This window comes from Perissodus microlepis, chromosome 23 (genome assembly GCF_051167445.1).
Source record: "Perissodus microlepis isolate ML-2025 ecotype Zambia chromosome 23, ASM5116744v1, whole genome shotgun sequence".
Lineage (NCBI taxonomy): Eukaryota > Metazoa > Chordata > Actinopteri > Cichliformes > Cichlidae > Perissodus > Perissodus microlepis.
Genome location: NC_140482.1, coordinates 20,310,309 through 20,325,919, shown reverse-complemented (window position 1 = coordinate 20,325,919; position 15,611 = coordinate 20,310,309). Strand labels below are relative to the sequence as shown.

At 39.4% G+C, this 15,611-nt stretch overlaps 1 protein-coding gene across 1 annotated transcript; it reads left to right on the top strand.

Moving 5' to 3' along the window:
* The first annotated feature begins 743 nt into the window (after window positions 1-743).
* LOC146361363 (uncharacterized) lies at window positions 744-3,336 on the top strand. The gene is made up of 3 exons (XM_084920665.1): window positions 744-795; window positions 2,159-2,397; window positions 2,566-3,336. Exons 1-3 carry the CDS (start codon window positions 744-746, stop codon window positions 3,226-3,228), a joined length of 954 nt encoding a protein of 317 aa, XP_084776791.1. The 3' UTR covers window positions 3,229-3,336.
* The last annotated feature ends 12,275 nt before the right edge of the window (window positions 3,337-15,611 follow it).

Genomic DNA, 15,611 nt, shown 5'->3' with positions numbered 1-15,611 from the left:
TCATTTAAGTAGCAACAGGAGAGAGAGGGAGAGAGAATGGGAGAAGAAGAGGCAGCTGGCCGCATAAAGACACAGAATAACTCCAGCTTTGTGTATTTTTTTTTTCATTCAAGCTGAAGTCCGGGACAAATCGGGTTCCTTTTCAGCCCAATACAAACGCAGCCGGTCCGGCGGCCACCACGGGTCTCTCCTCCTCCTTCCTCCCCTTTCCCTCATCCACCTGCTGGCCTCTGTGGAAGCTCCGCCACAGCCACCACGAAACATCAGAGTTATTTTTACACAAATGCCAGCGTCTGTCCACCACCTTTCATTTTTTTATACCGCTACAAAATAACAACGACAACAGAAAAAAACCCATTGGCCCATAAAAACGAAAAATCACCATCAGCCGACCAGGCAAATGCCCGGTATGCCTGATGGCCAGTCCAGCTATGACTGTAAATGACCATAAATTAACTGTAAATTACACTGCGGTGAGCTCCATTCATATAGTTCTATCACGTGCACGTGTACAGGCATGTTGACAACCATAGCCATGGCCCGCCGAGGGTTTATAAATGCTGTACAAGGTTCCAATCATCCCTTTACACTTGCTCGTGGACTTGTTTCGACCTGCTCCAACCTCAGCCTGTGGAAAGCTAAGTTTTGCAAACATTTTACTGAAAGCGGATTTTACTTGAAAGCGACAACAAGTACTTCATCTGTGGATCGTTTGTACTTGTTTTTGTTTTTCAAGTTTGAAGATGGCTCGCCGTGGACCCAGACTCATCGACTGTCACCTGGACTTCGCTGCAGGTACGTTTGAAAATTTCTTTAAATTTAAATTACTGTAATAATTTAACAAGTTCCAGTGTGAATATCAAGTTTTAACGTGATCAAATATGTGTATTCCAAGATTGTTTCCCGTAAATTGTTTGTATGCTTTAAATTTTCCGGGAGAAGTGTATAAATTATTAACGACTGGTGTATGAATATGAAAAAAAGGTGTTACTTTGATTTGAAGGCTTCAAATTTGACAAATTTGAATGAAAAGGTTAAAAATAGCTTAATGGACTAAAATTTGTAAAATGCCCAAAAATCAGTTTCTGTGGTAACGGCATCTTCAAGATGTCATGGCGTCAGAACACGCAGGTGTAAACACACAGATCCAGGTCCCCTCCTAACATCCTTTTCTTCTCTGGATCAAAGGCTTTATTGACATAAACAACATTTTTTCTCTGCTGCAAAACACAAAGATAAAAAGAAATACAAATAAAATAATATCAAAAGAATACGAAAACAGTAGTAATAATGGTATTAAGACCTATCTTCTGTTACGGTAATGCTTTTAACCTTATTAGATAGCAGAGAGAGATATTGTACACAGGGATATTTACACAGGGATAGCATGTTTACCACAGATTAGATGTATCTGTCCTTATGGCAGATACAGTCCTTGTGCACATTTCTAAAAATGTGGATTTTGAGTTAAGAGTTTCTGTTTGTTTGTTTGTTTGTTTGTTTGTTTGTTTTTCACTTGACCATCATTTTCAGACATACCTGCAGAGCTTTGTGTGTGTGCAATTTTTACTCTTGCCAAGGAGGTTGTGTTTTTATTTAAAAAAATATATATATTTTTTTTATATTTACGACATGAGATTGGTACATGTGGTCTAAATGTTACATTATGGTTTGCATCCACATATTTAACCTATGAGCTTTTTTCAAAATGTGTGACATCGTGAATTGTAAATAAAACAGGAGAATGAGCTGCATGGTTAGTTATAAATTTACTGTAGTATATTTATATAATAAGTTACTCATGTCCGGCTATTTACAAATCAATACCTATTATCCATTACCTATTCCAACATAGTGTTTGCATAAAGGCTTACAAAGAACAAATAAAACAAATTGAATGTACACAAAATACAGTGTCATATATAGTGTCAATATAGTGTCACCTTAAAAGTACACAGAGTGAGCTGCCTTGGTGGAGGTTTGGTGGTCTTCTATTAAAAAACTTCACTTAAAGATTGAACAAGTAGAAGTGTCATTCAGTCTGACATAAAATGCTTTTCTCTCATCCTCTGCTCAAACTAACAGATGTAGGTCTGTTGCTTTAATACTGGGTGTCTATTACATTCCTAATGTTATTTTAAAAATTGTTTCCTCACAGGGCGTCTTGACTATGTGGTTGAACGCCCTGCAGAAGAAGGCCTTCCTGAAGTCATCAGGATCCTGGATGACAGTCTCCATAGCACCACCTCTTCTGGTGAAGCTCAGGACACTGATACCCAGCGTATCAGCGAAGGTGAGTATGGTGAGTATTTTTTCCCTCTCTCATCCTCCCCCTCTTCTGATGAAGAACAGGACACTGATACCCAGCGTATCAGTAAAGGTGAGTATGGTGAGTATATTATTCTCTCATCCTCCCCCTCTTCTGATGAAGAACAGAACACTGATACCCAGCGTATCAGCGAAGGTGAGTATGGTGAGTATTTTTTCCCTCTCTCATCCTCCCCCTCTTCCGGTGAAGCTCAGGACACTGATACCCAGCGTATCAGTGAAGGTGAGTGTGGTGGGTATATCCCTCTCTCACCCTCACCCTCTTCTCATGAAGCACCAGATGCTGATGACGGTGAACAGGAAGGTGAGTACCCCCCCCCCTACCTACCTGTAGACGATGAAGAGGTGAGTGAACAGACTGACAATTCATCTGACTGGAACGACTCAGAAGAGTGGGGGGACTGGCTTAGCGATGACTCGGGGTATGACACCATGGATGAGAGAGATGATTCCCCTCTCATCCGGGAGCACCCTCCAGAGCCGTTTTGGCACGATTGGCAACATCCTATTGCTCCAGGTGCTGCCCCTATCGCCATGCCGCCTTTCGGCCAGGCCTACGCCCCACTCTTCCCTCGAGTTGTTGCCCCAGTTGGTGATCCGCCAGCTGCTCCTTCCTCAGCTGCTCCCTCTGCTGCTTCTTCCTCAGCTGCTCTCTCTGCTGCTCCCTCTGCTGCTCCTTCCTCAGCTGCTCTCTCATCTGCTTCCTCAGCTGCTCCCTCTGCTGCTCCTTCCTCAGAAAAGAGAAGCAGAGAAGACATCTGCACCGAAGAGGTAAGTGCAAAGAGGTGCAAGGTAAGTGACCAGTTTGATGCCCCTTCAACATCCTCAGGTTGTTTTGGAGTCAGACGTTTCTGGGAGAGGCCTTTTGACCTTTCACTTGATGACAGTGACTCTGATTAGTTTATGTTAGAACGTGTTTTTAAACTTTGTAACACTTAAGTTGGCCTTTGTGTTTTGCAGTGTTTGTAAATATCTTTTACTTTTTAATTAACTTTGTAATGTTTAAGTTAAGCCTGTTTGTAACACAGATATAAGAACATCTGACTCGCACATGTGAAATGTATTGTTTTTTTCTTGATATGTGACATTAATATTAATATTACACTGTGACTGAAAGGTAGTTTTTTAGTTGTTATTACTTCCATTTTTCTTAATATCACAGGTAACTTTTTAAATGAATAATATATGTTTTTCCCAAGCCCTAATTCACCATGAAGGACAAAGGTAAGTCTGTACTTAATGTCAACACAAATAAGTAGAAAAGGTTTAAAAATGATGCAGTGAACTGACTGTAGTCTCTTGTTTTTACATACAGGGAGTGCAGAATTATTAGGCAAATGAGTATTTTGTCCACATCATCCTCTTCATGCATGTTGTCTTACTCCAAGCTGTATAGGCTCGAAAGCCTACTACCAATTAAGCATATTAGGTGATGTGCATCTCTGTAATGAGAAGGGGTGTGGTCTAATGACATCAACACCCTATATCAGGTGTGCATAATTATTAGGCAACGTCCTTTCCTTTGGCAAAATGGGTCAAAAGAAGGACTTGACAGGCTCAGAAAAGTCAAAAATAGTGAGATATCTTGCAGAGGGATGCAGCAGTCTCAAAATTGCAAAGCTTCTGAAGCGTGATCATCGAACAATCAAGCGTTTCATTCAAAATAGTCAACAGGGTCGCAAGAAGCGTGTGGAAAAACCAAGGCGCAAAATAACTGCCCATGAACTGAGAAAAGTCAAGCGTGCAGCTGCCAAGATGCCACTTGCCACCAGTTTGGCCATAGAGCTCCAGTCCGACTCAGACGCCAGCAAGGTGGAGGTGGAGTACTGGTTTGGGCTGGTACCATCAAAGATGAGCTTGTGGGGCCTTTTCGGGTTGAGGATGGAGTCAAGCTCAACTCCCAGTCCTACTGCCAGTTTCTGGAAGACACCTTCTTCAAGCAGTGGTACAGGAAGAAGTCTGCATCCTTCAAGAAAAACATGATTTTCATGCAGGACAATGCTCCATCACACGCGTCCAAGTACTCCACAGCGTGGCTGGCAAGAAAGGGTATAAAAGAAGAAAAACTAATGACATGGCCTCCTTGTTCACCTGATCTGAACCCCATTGAGAACCTGTGGTCCATCATCAAATGTGAGATTTACAAGGAGGGAAAACAGGACACCTCTCTGAACAGTGTCTGGGAGGCTGTGGTTGCTGCTGCACGCAATGTTGATGGTGAACAGATCAAAACACTGACAGAATCCATGGATGGCAGGCTTTTGAGTGTCCTTGCAAAGAAAGGTGGCTATATTGGTCGCTGATTTGTTTTTGTTTTGTTTTGGAATGTCAGAAATGTATATTTGTGAATGTGGAGATGTTATATTGGTTTCACTGGTAAAAATAAATAATTGAAATGGGTATATATTTGTTTTTTGTTAAGTTGCCTAATAATTATGCACAGTAATAGTCACCTGCACACATAGATATCCCCCTAAAATAGCTAAAACTAAAAACAAACTAAAAACTACTTCCAAAAACATTCAGCTTTGATATTAATGAGTTTTTTGGGTTCATTGAGAACATGGTTGTTGTTCAATAATAAAATTATTCCTCAAAAATACAACTTGCCTAATAATTCTGCACTCCCTGTAGTATGAAATTGATACATATAATGTCTAAATGTGTATCTTGAAATTTCAATTCAGTTTTCTCAATAAAGGCTTTGAAAGTTAATAATGTCTTATTAAACACTAACTTTGAAATATGGTCATAATGCAAGGACTGGTGGTCTCTTTATGGGTACCAACAAATGAGTTCAAAGTATTTTAGCATATCTCTGTAAAATCAACAAATCCATTCTTTTCACATTTTTATTGGTTCACTCTTTCACATACTAAAGCCATGCAAGTACACTGGGCGGTTGTTTTTAACAGAATCATTTAATGATTCTGATGAAATGAAGTATTGTTTCAATGAGCTATGGCACCAATAAAACTGTCCACATCTGTAAGCTATGTGACACCAACAAAAATCAACACATGAAAATCTAAAAATTAACTAATAAAGGAAATAACTTCTACACTTTTCTGTTGAGTGACTTTTGTTGTTGTCATTATATTTGTTTAAACAGATTCTTGCTTTAGCAGTGAGAGGAGTCAGGTAGGGCTTCATCAGGAAGATGGCCCCAGAGGTCCTATCCCCCTGCCCACTTCCCTGGGGCTTGAACATCAGTGGATTTCCACTTAAGCAAAGCCTCATCAAGTTCCTGCAAACAGCACCACACACACACTATCATGTACGGAGCAGAGTGTGGATGCTGTGTCTAAGACCACGATCATTGTGTTTTACCATCTGGTGCAAGCTTCATCTGTCTCACTGTGTTCTCCTAAAGGCCAAGACAGCAGGACAGTGAAATCAATCTCACTTATAGGTGCCATAAATCAGTGGATATGAGATTAATGGTGGTAATCAGGTTATGCAGTAGTTGTCTTCTCAGCAGGTGGGAAACATCTCTCTTTATTTGTTTATGTACATGTGTGTATCAGAAATCTATTTTCCTGTACAGCTCAGGTTTAAGGCACAATGTTGATCTAATCCAATGACTGTATAAAACATGGACGACACGACAGCTCCCCAAAAGTGAAGCCAAAACGTCTCTATCCCCCCCTGGTGTCTGGCTGCAGTATAGGTCATAAACCCCGCCTCCTCCATGTTAGCAGATGGGACTGGGGTCAGACTAAAATGAATTTATTGTCCTCAGATAATTTTTTTCCAAAGATTCTTTCTTTTGTTATCAATAGTTCTCATCACGCTGATTGATGTCCAAGGGGTCTCCTCTCCCATAAGTTTGATTCTAATTCCTACCGCGGTGATGTTAAATTGGGGTGAAACGTCATCATAACAGCTTTGACTGGCAGCTGCAGTCACGGAGAAACTTGCGTATCTCTGTTCGGGAATAGCAGGTAGAGCGTAGGCTCTGAGATAGTGATGGGATTTCCGGCTCTTTTTAGAGAACCGGCTCTTTCGGTTCGGCTCACTAAAAAGAGCCGGATCTTTCGGCTCCGAACCGGCTCTTCAGGTTGTTTTGTTGCTTTAATTAATTTATTATTAACAATAATATAAAATTATGCACAAAAGGAATTACTAATGTGAAAAAAAAGTGGTTTTATTTATATATGTTTATATATAAATATATGCGGTGGCCCCTAGAGACAAAACACGTACAAACTCCAAAAAGCACATACAGACTCCAAAACTCATTTCTAGCATTTCTAGCATAAGTGATCTAGGTAGCTCTGAACTTCCAAAACAGAGCTACCAAGATCACTTAAATTACACAATTGAAAGCATGAAAGCATATGTGTATTGTTTGTGTATTTATACACAAGCATTCATATATAGTCAAATAAAATTTTAAAAAAAGTTCATTTACCTGTTATTACCACACACCAAATCCGGTTGTTGGTACTTGCTGGCTTGTGTAGCCACTAGGTAACAAAAGTTCAACACTGCCCTAGCATCCTGGAGCACTTCTGTTGTGTTTTGTACGTGTTTTGAGTTTTTATGTGCTTCTGAGTTTTTACGTGTTTTGGAGTTTGTACGTGTTTTGGAGTTTTTACGTGTTTTGGAGTTTGTACATGTTTGTACGTGTTTTGGAGTTTGTACGTGTTTTGGAGTTTGTACGTGCTTCAGGGTTCGTACGTGATTTGAAGTTTGTACGTGCTTTGTCTCTAGGGGCCACCGTAAATATACTTTTATTTATTCACGCCACATAAAATGTAATCAATAAATCATATAATACAAAAACCTACTACTCACAGTTCAACTTTTAACTATTTAAATTTTCAGCTTTTTCCTTTTAAACCAATTTAAAGTGAAACAACACAAAACACTGCAAATCACAACACAATTAAATATAAATTATGATATGAAAACAAAAAGAAGATGCACATTCTCTGTCATATGGACCTGTATGTATAAACTTTCTGAATCCTTTATCATCTGCAACTGAAAATAGTTGTGGATGATTACTATACCTTTCTAATGTGACTTTGTTGTCCCTGGCTCTCTTTCTCTCTCTCTCCCTCCTGCTCTGTTCCTGTGCTACTGAGTGCAACTACCGCCCCTCTTCCCAGCATAAAGCACAAGGCTGTAGTGATGGGTCGTTCGAGAACGAAATGGCTCTTAGAGTCGACTCTTTGAAGTGAACGAAGCGAGGCGGCTCCTTATTGGGAGCGTGAGTTTTTTTTCTCTTTCTCTCACCCTCTCTCTCGCCCTTTTTTCCGCTAAACTCCGCACGCGCGGCCTGTACTTTGCGCTGGGCAGAGGGGGGAGGGGCGTTAGCACAGGAACAGAGCCAGAGAGAAAAAGAGCAAGGGACAACAACGTCACATTAGAAAGGTATAGTAATCATCCACTATTTTCAGTTGCAGATGATAAAGGATTCAGAAATCATGCAGGCCCATATGACAGAGAATGTGCATCTTCTTTTTGTTTTCATATTTTAATTTATATTTAATTGTGTTGTGGTTTGCAGTGTTTTGTGTTGTTTCACGTTAAATTTGTTTAAAAGGAAAAAGCTGAAAATTTAAATAGTTAAAAGTTTAAAATGTAAATAGTTGTTTTTTGTATTATATGATTTATTTATTACATTTTATGTGGAGTGAATAAATAAAGTATATTTATGGTGGCCCTTAGAGACAAAGCACGTACAAACTCCAAAACACGTACAAACTCCTAAGCATGTACAAACTCCAAAACGCGTAAAAACTCCAAAACGCATAAAAACTCAGACGCACTTACAAACCCCGAAGCATGTACAAACTCCAAAACACGTAAAAACTCAGAAGCACGTACAAACTCAGAATCACGTACAAAAGACAACAGAAGTGCTCCAGGATGCTAGGGCGCAGTGTTGAGCTTTTGTTACCTAGTGGCTACACAAGCCAGCAAGTATCAACTACCAGATTTGGTGTGTGGTAGTAACAGGTAAATGAACTTTTTTTTTTAATTATTTGAATAAATATGAGTGTTTGTCCTAAATACACAAACAATACACACATGCTTTCAATTGTGTAATTTAAGTGATCTGGGTAGCTCTGTTTTGGAAGTTCAGTTAACGCTAGAAATGTGTTTTGGAGTTTGTACGTGCTTTTTGGAGTTTGTATATGCTTTAGAGTTTGTACGTGCTTTGTCTCTAGGGGCCATATATAAACATATATAAATAGAACCACTTTTTTTTACATTAGTAATTCCTTTTGTGCATAATTTTATATTATTGTTAATAATAAATTAATTAAAGCAACAAAACAACCTGAAGAGCCGGTTCGGAGCCGAAAGAGCCGGCTCTTTTTAGTGAGCCGAGCCGAAAGAGCCGGATCTCTAAAAAGAGCCGGAAATCCCATCACTACAAGGCTGGCATGCTGAGTGAAGCCGAAAAAAGTGCGAGAGAGAGGGTGAGAGAAAGAAAAAAAAAAAACCACGGCTCGCGATAAGGAGCCGGCTCGCGTCGTTCACGTCAAAGACCCGGTGTTCTGGGAATTTCTCCTACCCCGTAAACCGTCCTACCCGTTGTTCCTGAGCATGTGCGCGCATGCGCACAACACAAAAAGGGAAGCTAAGCGCATCCGGCTGTGATTTCACGCTACTCCGTTGTCATATTTGCAGGAGAATAGGTAAGTAGTAAGTATTAGTACTTTTTATTGACGTTGATACTTGATTTTTTAAGCCTTTGTGATTGTTTGTCAATATTAAAGTGAAGTCGCTATCTGCTTTCTGCACAAAACTGTCGAATTTGCAGATTCGGTGAAGTCTGCTGTCAAGTTACTGGACACGTGGTATTTGCACAACACTTTTGAGTCCGCAGCTTCGGTGTTTTAAGGCTGTTTCGGTAATGTCGTTATTTAATAAGTTAAATTATTTGCATTGTTAACTGCACATATTGAAGCTCATAAGAAAATGTTTACTGACATTCGTATATATGGAGAAGAAGTGGGAAGAGATTTACGCGTTCATTTCTGCGGGCTCCTACCCTTCAGGATATGACAAGGCTCAGAGGCAAAACCTCAGAAGATATGCCTCAAAATTCAAACAAAAGGGTCAGTAATTTATTGTTAATACTAACAACTCATATATGTGGTTAAATTAATTTCTAAATATATATTGGTTTACTGCAGATGGAGAACTCTTTGTTGGAACCAGAAGAGTAGTAAAAACCATGGATGATGCCAGGAAGATATTTCATGAGTTTCATTCATCTCCAATTGGAGGACACACTGGCACACACAAAACGCTAAATGCAGTGTGTTCCAGATAGGGATGGGTATCGTTTAGGTTTTATCCGATACCGGTGCCAAACCGGTACTTTTGAAACGGTGCCGGTGCTTAAACGGTGCTCAAACCGGTGCTTAAAGAATGGAGAACACAAAATTGGTCCAAAAACCTCATGTTCAGCTGTTTTTTTGTAAAAAGATAACAATGTTAGCCTTTTCTGCAGCTATGGGGCATATATGGTATCACTCTTGGCTGGAAGCAGTGCTTAAACAATGGAAAAAACACAAACTTTGTCCAAAAACCTCTCATGTTTAGCTGTTTTCCACTTTTTCTTTGGTCATTTTAGCCTTTTTGGCCAGGGTGAAGGGAGTATCTGCCATCAAACAAGACAGCCGCATGTAGCTATGATGATGTTTGCTAGTTCACCTTACATGCATCAATGTAATAACGTGGTTAGCCTACTCAACATAAATTACACACGAACAACATTAAGCTACTCACGCAGAGAAGAACGGCTGCTGCTGCCATCATCATCCGTCATCATTTCTGCTACACTGGCAGGGCTAGGGGCCAGGACTCTCCTCTTCGGGTTTTTGGGGGATGTTGCTAACTCCGGGTCCGATAACAGGCACCACACCCGCAGTAGATGTGCTCGGTGTGAGGTCTGGCAGCAAGCTATCAAATACGGCGCATTTCTCGGCTTTTAAAAAAAACGCTTTGCGTCGCCAGGTGTTTCATCAGATTCGAGGTGTTACCTCCTTTGCACAGTATCACCTTAAAGCACTTGTTGCAGGCTGCTGAGTTTGCATATTTTGCTGTGAAGTACAGCCAGACTTTTGACCGCTTTGCCTTGGGCATTTTTAATCTGTAGCTCTGCTCTAAAAGAACGTACGTACCTGGACCCGCCTACTATCCTCGGAAACGTAAAATGATTGGCTAGAATCTAAAGTGTATCACAGCTCAGGAAAAAAAAAAGCACCGAAATAAAGCACCGAAATGTGCGCTGCTTTTCGGTCTGGTTACTACCGTTTATGTCAGAACCGGTGCCATCATGGCACCGGATACCGGTACCCATCCCTAGTTCCAGATTTTACTGGTTTGGTATGACAGTTGACATTAAAACATGGGTATGTATTAACTGTTTGTACTGTTGTTAAATAGCGTTTAAAATAAGCAAATTTTTTGATATCAGTTAAAAGAGAAACTGCACACTTGCAAAATATAAATAAATATGGTTAATTAGTGATATTACAGTAATAACCTGTAGGCCTGGCAGAGATTTGAAGACGCGCACACAAACTATTGTTGCTAAATAGTTTGTTCGTTAGAGAATATGTCATTAAGTGTTTTTGTTTTTTACAAATGAGAATGTTGAACATTTACGTGAACTCCATAAATATTTTTACCTTAAAGATTCTGGAATGTGACCAGTGTCAAAAAGTTGGGAAACCACTGACTGCTGTGCAACCGTTGCAGTGTATTCAGGTAAATATTATGCCCTGTTTACCCATCAAACTATGCTTGTAGCTCATATTCATAAAGGCAGGAGGGTTTGCCAACTAATTTTAATCATCAATGTTAATGTGTACATTATACAAATTGTTATTCAAATTATTAATTTGTCCTTGATAGGTGTCTGAAGTGTGGGAACTTATTGGTATAGATCTTACTAGACCTCTTCCTAAAACTTCAAGCGGCTTCCAGTATATACTTACTGCAACTGACTACTTTTCAAAATGGGTTGAAGCTTTCCCATTAAAAACAAAATCTGCATCTGAGGTAGCCCAGCACTTGTGCTCCATTATATATAGACATGGCTGCCCCAAAAGGATTTTGTCAGATCAAGGCAGAGAGTTTGTGAATGAAGTAAGTGTTAAATAATTTTCAGTTACATTTTTTAACTTTACTTCACTGGGGTCAAAGATTTTTTCTTGTGTGCTTGTATAAGGAGTATAACCTCGTCCTTATCTGTTGAAGCTCAACTCTGATCTTTGCAAGTTATTGCAAATTGAAAGAAGTGTCACAGCAGCATACCATCCACAGACCAATGGTCTAGATGAAAAGACCAATGACAACATAAAAAGGTATGCCTAATTTTTATCTAACAGTTTTTAATAACATTACTTATGTTATTCAAACTTAATTGTTACTTAATAATTTATTAATTTCTTTACTTCTAATTAAACTTTCATTACTGCCTTTACATATTTCTATGCCTGCATTTAGAGCCCTCCGAAAACTGGTGAATGACCAGCAGAATAACTGGGATCTGTATCTAGAGCCCACCCTGTTTTCACTTCGGTCAAAAGTACACACCACAACAAAATACACACCTTTTTTTCTGATGTATGGAAGAGAGGCAGTATTTCCATCAGAAGTGCCTGCTCAAGTGCCGGTGAGTGTTTGTCAAATTCTTTCTATGTTAGAACAAAGAATTGAAACCATTTAAGAAAAAAACCCAGTAATGTCTTTATGAATATGATATCATCTTGTTTTAATTGCTAATATCTACAAAATTTTAGATTTCCAACATCATTCTGCCAGACGACAAAAGGTACAGTGACTATGTACAGTCTGAAAGTGAAGCACAACATGCAGTTAAAGAAACTGCACAAGAAAACATTGCGAAGTCACAAGACAAGCAAAAGGTTGCATACGCCAAGCGGGCCCTGAAAAAGTACAAAAATATTGTGTACAATGTAGGGGATCAAATTCTGCTTCTAAATATGAGGAAACGTGGGCGAAAAGGAGGAAGACTTGAACCGGATTTTTCAGGTCCCTACACAATTTATGACTTCAGTGGAAAATGTGTTAGACTGAAAAACGCTGAGGGAAATACTTTAAAAAGTCTATACAGTATTGACCACATTAAACCCTATAGAAGAAGCCACCCTGTCCAAGTCTCAACTCCAACTGAACCTGTTGAGAGTAGCCCATCTTCTGAGATGTGGCCTTGCAGTCCTCAGCATCATCATGAAGTGCTGCAAAATAACAGATCCTCTGTCATTCAGTTTGCACCAAAAATAGCTCAGGTAAAATCAGTCCAAGCACCAGAAGAGCTTGTACCAGTGACCCCCCAGAAACCCAGCACGCAGGAAAAAGGTGGCATAGCTAAAAATCTCATTCTGACCGGTTGGTCAATTGTTGCCAGTTTGGCTAGTCAAATGGATACTCCCCTCTGGCATGTTTATGTTGTTGGCCCGTTGGCCCTTGTCTGCTTGTGGCCCGTTGGCCCTTGTCTGCTTGTGGCCCGTTGGCCATTGACCGTGATTTTCAAATGGCAACTGTTATTACTAAAGAAACTTATCATATTTTGTTTTTTAGTGAAGTGGCTTTGGGCTGCAAAAGACACCGGGCGTGTGGAGGCAGTCGTTGGGCCATACAAATTGTATGACTCTTCTTTTCGCACACTGGAGGACAGTGGGTGGCTTTCTGATGAGGTAAGTGAAGTAATCATTTTTGGTCCTAGTGGTGGTCTGTAAAAATAATCTTCTTTTAATCCAAACAGGTCATTGATGCATACCTGCACTGTCTCATTAGGAAACAAAAGGCAAGTAAGAACGTATGCCGGTTATTTCACAAAAGTATTTTATACAATTTTGTAATCTTTTAAAAAAAAAAATCTTGCATTTTTCAGAAACCCGTGTATCAGTTGTCTTGCGTTGTTGCACCCTCTCTGTTTTCTGGGAAGTTTAAATGTGTCAGCAAGGTAATGTAGATGTTATATTGGTTATATAGTGTATGTTATGTAAATAAATCTAAACCTTTATAAACTTAAAAATATTCCACAGATGTTGTTTCCGGCTGAGGACATTTGGTTGTGCCCACTGAACTCTGGTGCACACTGGATCCTTGTGGTACATGTTCACACCTCATGTGTTTTTTCTCTTTTTTGTTTTACTGTTCTTTTTAGCAGCATATTCTTATTTTGAAAATGCTTACAATTGATTATGTTTACTTAAGTGAGTGTAATACACATATTCTACTAAATACAATTTTTATTTTAGGTTGTCAAAATCTCCTCACAATCTGTACTGCTGTTAGACCCTCTTGGAAATGAAGGTTGTTATGAAAGGAAAGTTATGCGTAACTGGAGGTATTCATCATTCATTAATTATCTGTTTTGGGTTGTTTGGTTTGTGGGGGGGGGGGGGGGGTTTCTTTTTATTTAGAGAAAAATGCTGGCTACATTTTAAAAACTTTTGTTTTTATTAGGAATTTTCTGAAGATGAAAGGAAAGGAAGAGTCCCGAGTGGATTGGAAAATGGAGACTCTGCCACACAACAAGCAGATGGACTCCAGCAGTTGTGGAGTTTTAGTGTTGAAGGTATTTAATAAGCAATTGTATTTAATGTATTTAACTAGAATTAAGTTAATCAATTGCAATTACTGTAACATATTTTACAGTTTGCCGAACACTACCTTCTGAGTGGAGAGGTTACTAGGGTGCTGTCCACTCCAGAAGCCATTGGGCTGCACCGCACTGAAATTGCTTGCGAACTCCTAGAACATCAAAGTAAGTTGAGTCATGTGCTTTTGTATTGCAATAGCACTTTCAGTTTTGTTTAAAACTGTTGGTTTGAACATCAGTGTGTTTCTAGGTAATGCTGATGACTACTGTGTGGTTTGTTCCATGCTGGAAGCCGATCCTGAGTCCAGTATGATTGAAATGGTAAAACAAATAAACCACAAATGCAATATACAGTGGCTTGCAATAGTATTCGGCCCCCTTGAACTTTTCCACATTTTGTCACATTACAGCTACAAACACAAATCAATTTTAATTCCACGTGAAAGACCAATACAAAGTGGTGTACACATGAGAAGTGGAACAACAATCATACATGATTCCAAACAATTTTTACAAATGAATAACTGAAAAGTGGGGTGTGCATAATTATTCAGCCCCCTGAGTCAATACTTTGTAGAACCACCTTTATCTGCAATTACAGCTGCCAGTCTTTTAGGGTATGTCTCTACCAGCTAGAGACTGGTAGAGACATTGGTCTTTCTTTGTGGAAAAGTTCACAGGGGCCGAATACTTTTGCAAGCCACTGTAGTAATTATTTTCTCATCAAATTCATAATGTTGGTTAACACACTTACACCCCCCCCCCCCCCTTCTCCCTCTTCAGGTGCAGTGCGAGTTTTGTTCCAGATGGGCACATTTTGGATGTGCTCAATATGAGAGCAGCCTGGTCAAGTACCTGTGCGACAAATGTGCATAATTTGTACACTGTTTCTTTTTCAGTTCTTTCTCCCTGTGTTCTGTTGGATCTATAAATGTCAAATATATGTATCTGTAAATATATTCAGTAAATATATACTGTAACTATAATGGAGTGAGTTCATTGTCAAAGTTTATATAGTCAGGTGTTCCAATCACTTCAATGGTGACAGCTGTATAACTTAAGCACCTTGGCATGCAGACTGCTTCTACAAACAAGTGCCAAACCATGCTACCGTTGTTATTATAAACTAGAAGCATAATTCTGATGGGAAGAATTACGTGCCAAAACATGCTACCTTTGTTATTATAAACTAGAAGCATAATTCTGATAGGAAGAGTTACGTGCCAAAACATGCTACCTTAGTTATTATAAACTAGAAGCATAGGAAGGAAGAGTTACGTGCCAAAACATGCTACCGTTGTTATTATAAACTAGAAGCATAATTCTGATAGGAAGAATTACGTGCCAAAACATGCTACCTTTGTTATTATAAACTAGAAGCATAATTCTGATGGGAAGAATTACGTGCCAAAACATGCTACCGTTGTTATTATAAACTAGAAGCATAATTCTGATGGCAAGAATTACGTGCCAAAACATGCTACCTTTGTGAATGTGACCTACAAGCACACTTTAATGGGTAAAAAGAAGTGTCAAACCGTACTGGCTTTATGAATATCAGCTACAAACATACTCTGATGGGCAAAGTTAAGTGGCAAACCGTCATACCTACTTAAATTTTTGCTGGAATTATTGTTTGGCAGCAGAAATGTGCATAAATTACGTACAGTAGGACATT

Bases quoted from the DNA above. Each gene is read 5' to 3' on its own strand.
- LOC146361363 (XM_084920665.1), top strand. From the start codon at position 744: ATGGCTCGCCGTGGACCCAGACTCATCGACTGTCACCTGGACTTCGCT. The intron at 796-2,158 runs GTACGTTTGAAA...GTTTCCTCACAG, and splicing joins TCACCTGGACTTCGCTGCAG to GGCGTCTTGACTATGTGGTT. The intron at 2,398-2,565 runs ATTATTCTCTCA...GAGTGTGGTGGG, and splicing joins AAGGTGAGTATGGTGAGTAT to TATATCCCTCTCTCACCCTC.